Below are 16696 nucleotides of genomic sequence, written 5' to 3' on the forward strand. Positions count from 1 at the left end.
GCCATACACCCCCTGTATCCTCTCCTAGCAATTCACCCCCTGTATTCACTCCTATCCATACACCCCCTGTATCCTCTCCTAGCAATTCACCCCCTGTATCCACTCCTAGCCATACACCCCCTGTATTCACTCCTAGCCATACACCCCCTGTATTCACTCCTAGCCATACACCCCCTGTATCCACTTCTAGCAATACACCCCCTGTATCCACTCCTAGCAGTACACTCCCTGTATTCACTCCTAGCCATACACCCCCTGTATCCACTCCTAGTAATACACCCCCTGTATCCACTCCTAGTAATACACCCCCTGTATCCACTCCTAGCAATTCACCCCCTGTATCCACTCCTAGCCATACACCCCCTGTATCCACTCCTAGCCATACACCCCCTGTATTCACTCCTAGCCATACACCCCCTGTATCCACTTCTAGCAATACACCCCCTGTATCCACTCCTAGCAATACACCCCCTGTATCCACTCCTAGCCATACACCCCCTGTATTCACTCCTAGCCATACACCCCCTGTATCCACTTCTAGCAATACACCCCCTGTATGCACTCCTAGCCATACACCCCCTGTATCCACTCCTAGCCATACACCCCCTGTATCCACTCCTAGCCATACACCCCCTGTATTCACTCCTAGCCATACACCCCCTGTATTCACTCCTAGCCATACCACCTATGAACCTCTTGACTACCACCCCTATTGTATGCCCCTTACACCCTCCCCTAGCTACACACAACCCGCACTCACCCTAAGCTACACCCCAAAACCACCCCACCCCCCCTCCTATAGACTCCTTGTGACTCCTCTAAGCCTGAGTGATATTGGTATCACTCCTGGAAACACCCTTCATTCATCTTGCTTTGCAGGCAAGCGCTCCTGGGTAATGAATGGTGGCAGAATGTCCCCCCTGGCCTTAGGGAGACACGGAAGTCCAAATTGGTCTCCTTCAAATTCCTTGGACATGCAAGCAGCAGGGCTGCAGAGAATGCAAGCTGTGGATTTCCCTTCAGGAATGGACTCTCTTCATAACCCAAGTGAGATCAGAACCCTGCTTCCAGAGCTGTAGAAGATTTGATTCCAGTTAATAATCAGCACTTTTGTGTAGGGTATCTCAATTCTTTCCACCCTCCTTAAAAAAACATCTTTCTACTATCCAATTCTATGGGTTAAACTGAGTTTAAATAAAATAATTTCTAAAAATGGGTTAATATGAAAGAATTATTAGAACCTCCCAAATCACTCCCTTGAACATAAATGCGTACAATTAGAGGCTTGCCTAAGACAAGCTATCATGTGCACTTAAGCACTTGGGGCATCCCCCCCCCCCCCCCCCCCAAAAAAAAAAAAAAAATTATAAGGAAATGACCAGTAGCTGTGCCCCTAATGTTTTCTTAATGTTCTGTATTTTGCGCCAATATTCCAAGGCCTGCTACAGCTCTGTGTAGAGAGAAGCAAAAAAAACAACACCAGAGTTCAAGAATGCCCCTGATACCCCACCCCCCAAAAAATAAAAATAAAGGGATAGAGCCATCTGTTTTGTAGCCTGCAAGCCAGCTCTCCTGTGTGTTTTCGCTGTTCAGGATCACTGTGGCACAAAAGGAATCCCAAGACCCCCAAAAAACAACAATTACCTAATCAACCCACGGGGGAGGCAGCCAGCAGGCTATTCGTATTGTAGTGTGCGTGTCTGTATTTAAATTGCACATGCTCATCGTATCCATCTTCAACACTTCAGGCTCTGTGGACCCCCCACCATACCGTAATCAACTGCGACTGAACAACCTCCCAGGAACAAGTGCAAGAAATGGCAATGGTACTACCTCTTACACTCGGCATATGAATGGGGACCACCACACCTCACCCAAGCATGCTGCTGCAGAACCGCAAAGTGACTCAGAAGTTACAATAGACTCTGGACTTCCCACAGATCGACACTCCAATAGCTCCACCCCTACATTTGACAGCCCGGGAGAGTTGCAGATTGTGCGGATACCTGTAGTCAATGGACTGGGTTTGTGTATTGTCGGAGGGACTAATCGGCCAGAGGGACCTCATGTATATGTTGATAATATGATTGATGGCAGTGACGCATATAGGGTAAGTTGTCTTAATTTTTGTAATGAACCTAGCGGTTAAGAGTGTTTTAGGGATAGGATAGGGATTGCTCGCTTATGAAATCAACAAAATACGAAATCAGAGCCGTAGCAGGCCACATAAGACTGGGAGGGGGCACAATACAGAAACATTAAGAAAATATTGGGGGGGGGGGGGCACAGCCACGCCTCTTTTGGTCATTTCCTTATAATTTTCGAAAATATTTGGGGGGAAGCACATGCCCCCGGTGCCTTACCCCCTGATTTGGCCCTGCAAATGTCCCTACAAGAGCAGATTCAAGGGCAGAGAATGGATTGGGTAGCTAGATACAGGCGTGTAGCTCGTGGTGGGAGCTGACATCTCTCTCTAGCATCAAGAAATAGTAGAATAGTATTTATGTTCTTCTTAAAGAATAACCAAACACTATACTTTTTGTGTAAAATATATATTATACCCCTTCTCCTCTACACAGATATTATAAGAAATGTGCTTGTTATGGGTGATGCATGACCCACCCCGGCTATATGCTTGACAATACCAGCGATATGTGTGTATTAAACTTGAGTAAATGAATGCTTTCCAAGACTTGTAGGTGACCAAAATAGGAATTGTGCTCAAAATAGCTGATATCAATAAGAAAATCTCTTTTCCATATTTCATCTCTAGATATCCCATACACATCAACATACTTCCCATTCACACTTGAATACATGAATATGTTATTGTAATTTTTAGCTGTTCCAAAGACAGGTACCCGTCAACTAATGAATTATGAGTCAAGAATGCTCTTCTCCCTGATACATACTTGCATTTGATACCTACTTAGTTACACATTTTGGTATATTTCTTTAGGATAACCGACTTCGCCGAGGAGACCAGCTAGTTACTGTTGCTGGAGAAACGCTTGTTGGAGTGACCCACGAGCAAGCAAAGTCGCTCCTAACAAGACTCAAACTTAGGTAAGAATTTCCAGTTCGGACACTGAGCAATTGTATCAAAGGACCTAATCTATCTGTTGATTGTTGTCAATGCGCACTCCCTTGGCAAAGGCCGAAATAAAGGATTTTTTTTATCGGAGCTGCTACAACTACTAGAATTCTAAGAATTCAATAAACGTACTGGGATATGGCATAAGCCACAACTTTAAGAGGGACTGAATTTTTTTCAATTTATATTTGTTATTTTTATTTCCTGTTTAATAACGCATTAATTTGTGATTTAACAGTTGAAATTTTGAAGACACAATTTAAGTGTCTTTATTTATTTCTAAAATGCGAAAGCAGAGTTTCACTTTTATACCCTTTCAACGTCCCATTAAGGTCCGTTAATAATTCATTATTTTTTCTTTCAGCGCGTTTTGTCTTGAGCTTCTTTGCTTGCTCTGTTAATGGTGGAAGTTTGCCGTGGTTTGGCTGATTAATTTTTTATGATATTTTGAAAAAAAAAAACAATCAAGAGTTAGTGCTACCACAGACAAAGAAATATATTTTTGCCCATTTTTTACTCATAGTCCCATAGCGACTTTCCGCTTTTCGATTACTCGTCCTTTATGGAAGCTCATTCTATCTACATCTGCTTTCTTCTCATTCTAAATCCATGGGTTACCCTTGACAGCACAGCCCACATATTTATATCGATTGGACGCTAAGTCTAAAGGCGTGTCGATGTTTGATTTTTTTTGTTTCTCTTCATTCCTTTCTATCAAGTTATCGCTGATTGCAGAAACACCCGTCCCTAGCTTGTAAATGGCTTCCCATTTATTTTTTGCTTCACTTTGTCCCCACTGTAATTCTAACCATTACAGAACAAAAAGGGATTTTTTTTATGCCTTTGCAGTATCTCCACGGGACGTTTACTGTCCGATTTGGCTACAAAAAATATTATGGATTGATGACATATAGCTTATGCATTATAGTTTTAACTGCAATTAGTACATCTATTTGAGAACCGAAAGTGGACTTTCGGCTGCTGTGGGTGTGGGTGTGTGTGTGTGTGGAGGGGGTGGGGGGGGGGGGGGGGATACGTGAGGAACGGGCCTACACTGCGAGCTCTTGCCACAGCTTTGTTATTTTTTTTTTTTTCAAGATAAACGACACAAGGAAATCTCAGAACAATACCGAAAAAGAGAAGCTTGTGCTTCATTGACCAAATTCAATCGAAAACATCGCTACTGGTTTCGCAATTTAGCTGTTTCAAATGTAAGCTTTCTCACGAACTTTGCTAGGATTACATGGCGTCTGACAGAAACCCTTTATGTCAAATAAGCCTTATGCATAATCCAGGTGTCGCTCTTATTTGCCTTTTTGCTCCGATAGACGTGATATCAGCGAGGTCGAGATCGCATTCATTCGTGGAGGTCACAATAGCAACGCTACACGCAGCCCGCTCCAGCCACTAGTTAACGGCTACAGTCCTCGCCGGAGCCCCGGTGCAGAGAGAAGTAGCCCTATAAACGGCATCAGAAGCCCAGTGAACGGAGGAAGCAGTCCCGTAGATGATATCTCCCTCCGACAGAGTCAACTCGCAGAGTTACACACGCAGCTTGCCCCCAATACAAATCGCTCGTCCACTGAGCACGATACTTATCAAAGCGTGAGTGATCCCCAGCTCCCAAGCAGCCAATCACAGGCTGTAACCACAGGCGCCCCAGATGCTAGACCGGAAGTAAACGCGCAGTATTCTGGATCCTCACCGCAAGCGATGCCTCATGCGATGTCGCAGGGGCAATCTTTTGGGGCTAATGACGGAAGCCCGTTTTTGGCGCAGAGATCTAGCGGCGGGTTCCAGCCAATGACAGCATCGACTCCAGGCATGAATGGTGCTGCTTATGGACAACCTCCGCCCCTTGTCAATCAAATATCGCAGTACAATGGTGGGTTTGTGTCATGTTTATTACAATAGTGGGCTTGAGTCCTGTTTATTGTGCCTCAATTTTGATATTAGTTGCGTCAAACAAAATGATGTAAAAACATTAGCAAAATACCCTATTTTGCTAATTTGTGAATTAAAAGGAACTTTGCCACATTTCTACAATTTAACCGGTCCGTTATGGCTATTAAGTATAGGGACTTTTGTTTAGATGCAAAAAATGTTTATGCCTTTTTCTATTTGTGCAAGTTAGCAAAGCAGGATTCCTGGCTGCCCCCCCCCCCCCCCCCCCCCCTCGCCTTCAACTAAATCTTCGAATATAGTTGCCTTTTTACACACAATGTAGACTGGCTGTTTGTTTTTCTTCCAAAGAATGAAAATGTTTTTTTTATCAGGCTTGGGTCCCGGCAGATCACAATACAACCAGTCCCTTCACTACAGTCTTCCATCGACATTCCAGATTAGCCCCGTTACGCCCTCGCTCCAGCCCTCCTCGGTACCTTTCTATTTACAACAAGACCTGGAGGCCCTGGGCCGAATCTCTCAGCCGCGCGTCTCTCCGCAGTCGAGGCCTCTCGCATCTGGTCAGCAGGTTTCGCCGGAAGGACAGCAGTTGGTTTCTGGTCGGCCGCGACAGTCTCGGCAAGAGCGTAACGGAAGAAGGCTGTCTCTTGACCCATACACAAGGCTCAAAGTCGAGAAGTTAGAAGTTGTACGTAATACTGTAGTTGTAGTACTAGTGTATGGTAGAATTGCAGCCCGTGTAGGATAGTGATTTAGTAAATGTCAATAAGTATTTTCAGTGGGCTTTTCGTTAAAAGGGGATTTACGGGGAGTGGGTTGGTGTCATGGTGAAGAGGAAGAGAGAGGGGGGGGGGGTTCACAATAATGGGAAACTTCGGTAATAAGTGTAAGGAAAGTACTCTATAGTATTTCAAGCAAGGAAGAGTAGTAAGGGGTCACGTGAGGGCGCTGGACATGGCTGTTTCGATATCATATTGGCACCTATTAATAGATACCGCTGGTTTTGTTCTGCAGGCTCTCAGGTACCTCGGGTTTGAGCCGACTGAAGAACAGCAGCGAGAGCTGAGGGCCAGGCTACCTATTGATCACAACGGCTGCGCGACATACGGAGGTACCGCTGACTATTTTTCTATCTGTTGAGACCATCATAACGGGCTCATTTTTTTCTGTTTGCGCGTTTGCGCGTAGACAACATAACATCGTTCAACATGACTACATTACTGGCGCAACAGAGTATTGGCAAATTGTCACGCCGTTGTCTCGTTTTCGGCACGATGTTTTTTATTCTGGGATATAAATCCGGGTCTTTTTTTGTGCACAGATTTTGTTAGCATCGCCCAGCAGCTCTTCTCTATGCATCTGAAGACCCCTAAGTTGAGCACGTCAGCTCTGCAGTTCGCCGTGCAAGACATCAACTTACAGGAAAAACAGCACGAGCGTGAAGCGCGGGTAAGCGACAAGAGCGTAGAGATTTGTAGAACTTTATAAAAGGCCGGTGTACAAGTTAGTTAAAGGTCATATGTAAGAAGTATAATATTCGACGATCGTGACCCGACTTTTGGGCAGTCGGGGATGGGTGGAAGTTTTATCCCGTCTCATCCCTACCAGCGCCGTAGCAGGCCACGTAACATTGGGGGGGGGGGGGGGGGCACAATACAGAAACATTAAAAAAATATTGCGGGGGCACAGCCACGCCCCTTCTGGTCATTCCCTTATTATTTTCGAAGATATTGGGGGGCACGTACCCCCTGCTACGGCCCTGTTACTTCACCTGCCTAGCTGCTAGCCTTACACTAACACAGCCTTACACCAACAACAGCTTGTACAATCCGCACCCCAGCCCTCTCCCCCATCAGAAGACCTCGAGCGAGTAAAGAGGGAGCGAGACGAGGCTCTGAGAGAAGTGCAGTACCTCCGAAAACTTCTCAAGAAAAAGGAGGAAGAGGTTCTTGACACGTCCGAAGAAGCCATCAAGTCTAGAATGGTAAGTATCGTTTTCAGGAGGGAAGTAAAAGGATAAGAGATTGGCGTTTTGGAGACACTACAGTGAATAGGGTATGAGGTCAACTCCCTTGTTGATGACAATGCCTTTTTATTTATATCTTTCAGGAAGCCCAAGCTTTACTTGAAGAGAGCCGTTCCCTTCAAAACCGCATTCACTTAGCGTCTCAGGCGCAGAAAGCAGCCAAGGATATGGAACAAGATTACGAAGAGGTCATAAAACTTTTGGAAAAAGAGATGGCTGCCCTCAAATTAAAATTGGAACAAAAAGGCCCAGACCCTGTGAGTATTTATGGTAAAGCTACTCCTCAAAGGCACGCATCCAGGATTTGTTGACGGGGAGGGTCTGCGGACCCCTAAGCGCCCAGCTTCAGCTACGAAGTACGAGGCGTAAAAATCAGCTCGTGGTTAAAATCCTTTTTTTGTGATTCCACAGAGAGAACTGGAAGAACTCCAAAAACGCTTGGTTGTACTCGGCTGCCAGTTACGAAAAGCAGAAGTCAGTAAACGAACTTATGAAGTAGCTACGGAAAAGCTTATTCATTTTGCAGAGGTAAAAGATAATATGAAGTTTCTGATACTTTGTAAATGGTGCGATGCACTTTATCGTGTCTGTCAAGACAACTTTTCAGGATGCAAGAATCGCAGTTTTGACTCTTTATCACACTTAATTTTCGCGAAGTCAAATTTCCAATCCAGACCACTGATTTTGGGATAAAGAAAATCAAGCAAAACAAGTGGGATTAAAATGTGCTGTAATCATCAAAACTGAAACAATTTGTAACAAAAAAATGCGTGGGTACACTTAGTTTCATAAAAATCTATAAATACAAGTCCAACTCAACCCCTTACCGCACGATGTACATTAGATGACTAAATATACAAGCTTATTAAACGGCCAATATTTCCCCAAAGGCTTCTTATGTACTCACTTAGTTTTCGCGCATCGTAATTTGCGCGACACTTAATTTTCACGTCGCTTTATTTTCGCGAATCTTTTAAAATGGCGAAATTCGCGAAATAAAAGTGACGCGAAAATTAAGTGTAATAATGGAACAGAAGTTAGAGATTAGTTATGTCAAGTTGATCAGATACTTCTTTTCTTGTATTCATATTGGATAACTTTCTAAAACTGTCGGCCAGTTACAGAACACTCACCGGACCCAGCGGTCTGACTTTGAACGATATTATCTAAGATAACCCCCAAAAAAATCAGGTTTATGAATGCTCACTGTTACGACTCTTGAAATTTGCAGCTCGTACATGACGTGCTATCGGAAGGAGGGCCCGGAATGTAAGTACAGTTACCACTTGATCATGCGAGTTTGCCCACCCCTCCCCCTCGAAAAGCCCTGGATCCCCACCTGCATCGCATAGAGCATATGAAGTTAATATTAGTTATATTATTATACAACTAGGGTGCTACGCATGCTCTTATTTATTTAGCGGGCTGTATTTTCCCCTACGCCCAGCTCAGAAACAACGCAACACATTGCGATAAACTCTCCCAAAGCAATGTAATAAATATAGTTTTTCTATGGAAATTGTTCCATCGTTTCGTTTTTTTGGCCATGGCCTAGCTTTGCTCTTGGGCTTTTTAAAACAATAGAAAGACTACTGGGTCCACAAGTACAGCGCACCCAGTCAATAATGGCATATATCATCTTGTCTTATAGTAAGTCACCAGAAACTAAAGTAATAGATAAAGTAATAAACAAAGCTTTAAGGAAGTTACTTGAAATTCAGTGGCACATCTAGGAATGTTAATCCTCTTCCACCTCAAATCAAATGGTTCATCCATAAAGACAAGAAGTCATGCTTACTTAAAATAAAATGTTTTCAACACTAGGCCCCCAGCACGAGGAAGAGGAGAGCCCCCCAAGAGAGACAAGTCAGGCAACATTCGGCCGCCATCTTACTTGGGCCGTCATGCCAAGATCAACCCTGCATCTCTAGCTAAAGAAGCCAGGGACACCGTCAAGACCGTCAAAACTCTCATAGAGGATGAACGTAAGAACAGCAGTCCTCTTGAACTTGAAGATTCTTACATATGTACATGCTATTTATAAAAAAAAATATGTGGTTGCAAGAAAGTTTCTGGTTCTATCAATATTTTGTCAAGGCTGTAAAAAAAACAAATTGTGAAAGGTCAGTTAATTAAATAAAATGAAATAAATCTTGCTCTTGATCATCAAACGCTCTGTCTAATGTGTCAAAGAATTCAAGTCTTATCAAGTCTGTTTTGGATATACATTTGCCTTACCCACTAGTCATTTTGTCACAACTAAAATCGTTTCTATCTGTTATAGCTCTTCCATTCGGCTGGGAGGAGGCCTACACTCCAGATGGTGTCCGATATTATATCAAGTGAGTCAGACTTTTACTTAAAAAGATGTTGCACTTTGACTGTCAAGCTCTTTGTTCAGTTACCTTGACTATCAATATTTGCCTATCATACTTTGTTTCACAGGAAATAAATACACTTCTATCTGAGTTTGCAATAAGGGACCAAACCACCTTATACTCTATTCCAAAGTAAAACAGATAATTGTTGAAGTAAAGTACTATTACTTTTTGGTAATCTTTTAATCCCTCATGGCATCAAAATCTGAGTATTGTATCTTTTCATTTCATCAGCCATGTGACACAGCAGACTTCATGGCTCCACCCTGTATCCCAAGTCCAGCACTTGCCATCAATTATGGAGAAGAATGAACCAGGGTCCAAGAAAGATGGGGTTCCTGAAACAAGAACATGATACCAGTATTAGCATCTTGTTACAACCCAACAGATGCTGCCATCCTGGACTTGTGATGCTGAGCTCCAACGCAGAAGGAGGAGGATTTAATACATGAGAATGAGCTTGAGTACAAGGCCTAAACCAGAATATTTCTCAAGTAGACCCCTAAGGACGTGGATCCAAACAGTGTCCTTTTTAACGAGGTTTCACAATTTGCCTTTTAGCTAGAATTAATAGTCAAATAATTTTTTCTTTCAAAAAAGGTAAAAAGATTCTATCATTCTGGTTACCCCCTTGTTTTTATAATTTGTGAAATTGTAATCATGTTATATGCCATCATTCAGAAGGGACTGTCGTTCCAACTTGTACTTTTTGGGTATTTTGACAATTTTTAAAAACATTTGTCTTGTATTGACATATGTGAAAGCCATGGTTTTCAGAAAGAAAACGGAAAAAAGAAATCTTTTCAGTTTGATTAATTAAAGCATAAATAATGTATATATGCAATTTGAAATGCCATATACCGGTAGTTTCTTGGTGTTACGGAGCACCAGCACCAAAAACACAATAGAACAAAATCCAAAAACAAAGACCTTAGAACAAGACAATGAAATAGAGTACAAAGGCCTTGAGCACCAAAAACAAAGCTCTCCGTAACGCCAAGGAATACCCCATATACCTACACATTAATAATAAGAAAATAATTCTTCTTAAATGTCTTAATTATCACAGAATTAATGGTACCATATCATAGGGAGGATATGGATAGAATGGAAATATGGTTATTTTATATTATTTTATATTATTTGATTGGATAACAACCTTATTTTTTCTTGGTTAGCGTTAACCTGCTTTCTAGGAACCCGGCCCAGGTGAATAAAGATTAAGCTTTTTTTTTGAACCAAAAAGTTTGATAAGCCTGCATTATTTCTTTATGGTAAAGTATACCAGCTGCAATAATTTCTCATCAAAATCCTGATATTATATATCACTGTAAATAAAATATTAATAAAAAAAACATGGTGACTAGTTACCCTTCAAAATATCTAAACTTTCTCAAAAAAATAATATCAACAAAGCCAAAACCTCTATCAACCTGTGATAATAGTCAGTAAGAGTTCCAGTCAAAAAGAGTGTTAATAAAAGTGGTCACAAATTTGTTTTCAAAGAATCAGCATACCAGACCCGTAGCCAGGGGGTCCCCCCCTACTCGACTGGAACGTCCTCTCTAATTAAGGAAAATTAAGTACCACTATGAGGTAGGACAAGCTGCCTAAAAAAGCTACAGGATTTTTGGCGTTGTTTTTTGTCTTGATGTCCAAACAATTCATTCATAGTAGTGTTAAAAGCACCCGCGGATGTGCAGATTTTAAGTAAGACAAGCTTAAGTTTAGTCAGCATTTCGAGAGCAAAGTCTTTCATCTTTAAATGGAACTGTGAACTAAATCGAAATGTACATATGCACAACATCATAATCAAATTCAAGTCTGATTTTCTTAGTTTTTTGCTATATCAAGAAATATCAATACTTAGACCACTAGTTAACCCATTGACTCCTGGCTTTTTTGGAGCTGAATTTACAAAAAACAGACTGAAAACAGATACCTCCCCCCCTATTCTGAGTTTTATACAGCCCGTCAAAGTCAAACACAGCTGCACCTAGCCAGCGGTATCCAAGCTTTCCAACAGTGCTTTGCGGTCCCCACTTTTAATCCCTCGTCAATGTGCTGAAGCCAGCACAAGTTGATGGTTGCTTGTGTTTTTCATCAAAAATACAGCTATGAGCATATTAGGAGAGTGTCTCAGGACATCATGAAGTCTTTTGGGGCATAATTGAGTGCTTTGCTTATGGATATTTGCAAGCAAAGGTGGATTCATGATGAGTTTTTCTTGTTTGGCTTTGCCCGGATGAGAAAATAATTTTCTAATGAATCACCACAGCTCTCCTAAATGGTGTCTTTTCTGAAACCAAATTGATTGCAAAATTGTTTACACTGCTATTCTGGATCTGTATGACCTGGAATTGATTTGTTTGGCTTCGGGGTGAAAAGACCATCTGACTTTGGGGAGAGGAGTGTTGACTGGCCCTCCCCTCGTAAATTTTCCCCTGGATCTCCCAGAATGCTTTGCAATACGTAAAGATATTTTCGTGGTTGTACAATCCTTCAAGGAATGAACATTGTGTTTTGAGGCCAAGGAAATGTACCTGGAGGATCAGAATAAAGGTATCTATTTGTGTCTTGAGCTGTGTTTGCTGATTTCTCTCCCTTGTGTGGTATTTTGAGCGTTTTATTGAGAGGGGTGATTCTGCTTTTCTCTCCTTGTTCGATTTGAGATTTGTCAAAAAACCTGTGCTATTATTTGGCTTAAGAGTAGATGCCAACACCTTGGTTGGATGCATACCTGCAAGACCATTTATCCCTTAGACTGATGCCTGAGTATCTTCATCTTGTTGTGTTTATTTTGAATTTATGAATTTTTTGGGTTGTGGGTACTTCCCAAAGCCGGTACAGGCCGGTTGAGGGGTCAATGTGTTTACCAACACACCCTAAAAATCATGCTTGCCTCACTGCCTGAGAACAATGCATTTTTCGCAAGCTTAGGTGCATACAACAGTGTAGGCAAATTCTGCTTGATATACAAACAAGCCTCCTTTAAGTTATGGCTGATATTCTAACAGATAATTCTTATGTTAAAACCATTAGGGAAACCACAGGGAGCCCAAATTCTATAAAAATATTTGCCTTTATAAATTCAAAGCAGCAGTGTCAACCCACTTTTGGTACTTTTCCTGTATATTCACCGTCAAAGTAATCTTATCACAAAACCTTGCCTGAATCTGATGTTTTCTTGGGCATTTTTTTCTAAAAAAGCTATGCATATCATCCCTATCAATGAGTCCAGTCATGTCCAAGTAAAAAAAATTCTATTTTCTAGGTTAAAGATATTCACTTGCTAGAAATGGCATATATGTGATCCAATCCACTGGTGTATGTCACAGCACAAGTCTAAAAAGGTCTAGTTATTTTGATTAAAATCTAGGGGTGGTTGATAAACCCATTGACTCCTGGCTTTTTTGGAGCTGAATCTACAAAAAACAGACTGAAAACAGATACCTCCCCCCCTATTCTGAGTTTTATACAGCCCGTCAAAGTCAAATACAGCTGCACCTAGTCAGCGGTATCCAAGCTTTCCAACAGTGCTTTGCGGTCCCCACTATTAATCCCTCGTCGATGTGCTGAAGCCAGCACAAGTTGATGGTTGCTTGTATTTTTCATCAAAAATACAGCTATGAGCATATTAGGAGAGTGTCTCAGGACATCATGAAGTCTTTTGGGGCATAATTGAGTGCTTTGCTTATGGATATTTGCAAGCAAAGGTGGATTCATGATGATTTTTTCTTGTTTTGCTTTGCCCGGATGAGAAAATAATTTTCTAATGAATCACCACAGCTCTCCTAAATGCTTTCTTTTCTGAAACCAAATTGATTCCAAAATTGTTTACACTGCTATTCTGGGTCTGTATGGCCTGGAATTGATTCGTTTGGCTTCGGGGTGAAAGACTTTGGGGAGAGGAGTGTTGACTGGCCCTCCCCTCGTGAATTTTCCCCTGGATCTCCCAGAATGCTTTGCAATACGTAAAGATATTTTCGTGGTTGTACAATCCTTCAAGGAATGAACATTGTGTTTTGAGGCCAAGGAAATGTACCTGGAGGATCAAAATAAAGGTATCTATTTGTGTCTTGAGCTGTGTTTGCTGATTTCTCTCCCTTGTGTGGTATTTTGAGCGTTTTATATAGAGGGGTGATTCTGCTTTTCTCTCCTTGTTCGATTTGAGATTTGTCAAAAAACCTGTGCTATTATTTGGCTTAAGAGTAGATGCCAACACCTTGGTTGGATGCATATCTGCAAGACCATTTATCCCTTAGACTGATGCCTGAGTATCTTCATCTTGTTGTGTTTATTTTGAATTTATGAATTTTTTGGGTTGTGGGTACTTCCCAAAGCCGGTACAGGCCGGTTGAGGGGTCAATGTGTTAAAATGAACTTATATTGGGCAGGGTCAAGAGAGTAATATAGTTCTATTGAAATTAACAATTTCCCATCATTTATCTGAAAAACACGCAAAAATTAGAATGCTGGATTCAAGATGGTCGAAATCAACTATGCAATACTACAATTAAAACTATAGTACAATGCTATACAAGTACAATTGAATTGTGTATTGGCAGCAGGTCGTTTTCCTGACTGGCCGTAAGGGGATCTGTTTTAAACTCACCGAAAATTGCCTGCTTCCCGGCTCTCCAGTGTTTTCTTCTTCGGTTGTTATATGTCTACTTTCAATTCTTTCTTCTCATCTTGTTATGCAAGACAAGAATTCGTCCGTTCGAGTTTAAATATTGCAAAATTTTATAACATGGGAAAACATACATTCTATGTATAACAAAAAGAATTTTAGAAGCCTAAATTGTTCAATGATAGAGCTCTCTTAATCTGAATTCCAAAGCTGGATTAATTTTGAATGTTTATAGCAGGATGCTAAAGAGGTGTGCTAGAGGGCAAAAAAGTGCAGAATAGGGCAAAAAAGTGCAGAATAGGGCAAAAAAGTGTGCGTTAGAGCAAAAAAGTGTGCAATATGACAAAAAAGTGCGTGCTATAGCAAAAAAGGGTAAAATGTGCGCGATAGGGCAAAAACAAGTTAGGCAAAAAAATGTGAAACGGCAAAACTAGACAAAAAATGCAAAACGCGTTTGCAGCGTTGAAATGTTATGCAGCACTTTATGACATAACAAAATAATGTCCCTACTTCAACAAAAAAAATATCAAGCTTTTCTTATTGGTTAGAAAAATAGTATGACTATTTTTAGAAACTATGATAATCAAACTATCATATCCAAAATTCCAGGTACATATAACGCAATAAGAAATAGCAGTAAATCTAAATCGAGAAATTCCTTGTTGAGCCGGGCTTGTGCAACACTGTGCGCAAGGCCTAAGTGTAAACAATCAGATGGGCATAAGAGCTGAGACTCATAGACTCCTATCAACTCCCATATATCAGTTTGCAAAAGGCTTAATACAGGAGTGGATCTAGTAGTCCCAATAACACCAAATTAGACCAGGTTTTCTGTGCTGAGTTTTAAAAAAAAGGAACGGCATCTTTTCCCCTTCTCTTTCCTTTACTTTTGCTGGTTACACCAATCTGGGTCTCCAGAAAATGGGGGTGGATTAGAACCCAGAAAAAAATTTAAAAGCTGTTGATTTTGTGATAAAAGCCCCAAAAGATTCTAATTCCTTCATTATGAGCTTAAAAAATACATGACAAACATGTGTACATAACATTGATAATAGAAAAAGCTTACCCCCCCCAATCCTCCCTCTAGCCCAATGGAAAACCATGAATCAATCTGTCACAAACACCCCCCATGCCAGACAAAAATTGGGTCATTTCTTATTAAGTAATCTTCAAATACTATGCTTTTTCCAGGTGATACCTATGACTGTGCACCCCCCCCCCCCCCCCCTCATCTCAGCCAACTCTGGGTAAACATCCATGATAGCCTGACAAAGGCTACACTGACCCCCCCCCCCCCCCCCCTCTCAGCCAACCATGGGTACGTACCCATGATAGCCTGACAAAGGCTATACTGACCTTTTAGGCATCTGGTAAATCGAGGGAAACAATATCTCCATTCTCTATATATTCCAAAGGACGATTGAAGTGCCAGTTTAAAAATTTTCTCAAGAAATGTGAATGAGAGAAAACTGCAATGCTTTTCTCTGATCTTGTCTTTAGGAAGTCATTAAATTTAGCAGCCCTTGAAGCCAAATCCTCCTCTGATTCAATCTCTCCTTCATCAGACTTAAACCACTGCAGAAACTCCTCTTGATCCCGGAACTGAAGAGAACCAGAATACCACCAAATGTTAGTCTCCACTGCTGAAAAATCCAGTGCAGGATACATTGGCCCAAGCTTGTCTTTGGCGGTCCCTATATCACAAACACCACTCATACGTTCCCTACATAAATCAGTAATAAGGACATTTTCGCCCCCATATGCGATAAGGCAAGTCTGTAGAGCTCTTTGAAATGGTGAACATATTGCAATATCGATGCCCAGGTCTTTGATTTTGTCTCTGATTTCAGCGGCCTGTTTTTTGCCAAAGTCAGTCAGTTTAGTGTCCACAAATTTGTAAGAATCAAGATTGTCTTCTGGCGTTTCGCCTCTGTAAATAGCTTGACTGACGACATTGAATGAAGTCTGTGCATGTCGAATGAAGTGTATTTTTCGAGTCATTGGGTCTGACAGTTTACAGTGACTCCTATCAAAGCATAAATGTGATTTTGCACTTTTTCCGCCTTGCTTCGTAGAATCTAGTAGGAAATGTAGGAATCGAAAACAAAGTGACCGAGAGGGCCTAGAATCTAAGTAAGTTTTGGGATGCCTGTGGTAAAAAAAAGCTAAAATGTGTTCGTGAACCAGGAGATGAATACAATACACTAAAAACTGATATTTGAATCTGCCAAATTTTTGTCTTTAATAAGACTTCTTCAGGTCTTGCTTGCCTGGAGGTATGAGCCCCTGCAGGAAAACATGTTCTCCCGACCCCTGTCAAGACCATATAAACCCGATTGTATCTTTTTCTTTGAGGCGGAAGGAGTACACCAGCCCCTGTTCGGATGTGTTAAATTTAATCACACCTGAAAAAAGGAAGATTCTCTTTCTTGTTCGATGCTTTTTTTTAAGCCAGTTGTTATCAAATTTTTTATCTATTTTTTTCTAAGATGGACTATAGATTTTTCGCACTCAAGACCAGGGGCTCATAATCTTAGCTTACATATCTCCGCCTCCCCCCCCCCCCCTCCCCCCCCCCCCCTCATCCCCTTCCCCCAAAGCTTGGGTGCGCGCGAAAATTTAGCGGGTGCGCGAGGCGCGGGCAGTGACGTATTCCGACC

The 16696-nt window shown here is 41.6% G+C and overlaps 1 protein-coding gene and 1 long non-coding RNA gene across 5 annotated transcripts in view; one reads left to right on the plus strand and one right to left on the minus strand.

Annotated features, from left to right (window-relative positions):
* The window catches only part of LOC116604619, a 27908-nt gene extending 17012 nt beyond the window's left edge, over positions 1–10896 (plus strand). For all 4 annotated transcript variants that reach the window (XM_048733223.1, XM_048733222.1, XM_048733224.1 and 1 more), the window contains exons 8-21: positions 880–1047; positions 1749–2110; positions 2960–3066; positions 4423–4979; positions 5371–5687; positions 6014–6110; positions 6321–6448; positions 6819–6983; positions 7109–7282; positions 7437–7553; positions 8257–8294; positions 8850–9010; positions 9310–9367; positions 9638–10896. In XM_048733223.1, the coding sequence (XP_048589180.1) occupies positions 880–1047; positions 1749–2110; positions 2960–3066; positions 4423–4979; positions 5371–5687; positions 6014–6110; positions 6321–6448; positions 6819–6983; positions 7109–7282; positions 7437–7553; positions 8257–8294; positions 8850–9010; positions 9310–9367; positions 9638–9758 (2570 nt within the window). In that variant the 3' untranslated portion in view covers positions 9759–10896. The remainder of the gene's footprint in view (positions 1–879; positions 1048–1748; positions 2111–2959; positions 3067–4422; positions 4980–5370; positions 5688–6013; positions 6111–6320; positions 6449–6818; positions 6984–7108; positions 7283–7436; positions 7554–8256; positions 8295–8849; positions 9011–9309; positions 9368–9637) is intronic.
* On the minus strand, positions 9183–16145 carry LOC116604621. Its single transcript, XR_004291144.2, has 2 exons — positions 15393–16145; positions 9183–9741 (listed from the first exon to the last, which is right to left on the minus strand). It is a non-coding gene; the product is annotated as an uncharacterized LOC116604621 (long non-coding RNA).
* Between the last annotated feature and the right edge of the window lie 551 nt (positions 16146–16696).

The sequence above is a fragment of the Nematostella vectensis genome, chromosome 10 (assembly GCF_932526225.1).
Source record: "Nematostella vectensis chromosome 10, jaNemVect1.1, whole genome shotgun sequence".
Classification (NCBI taxonomy): Eukaryota; Metazoa; Cnidaria; class Anthozoa; order Actiniaria; family Edwardsiidae; genus Nematostella; species Nematostella vectensis.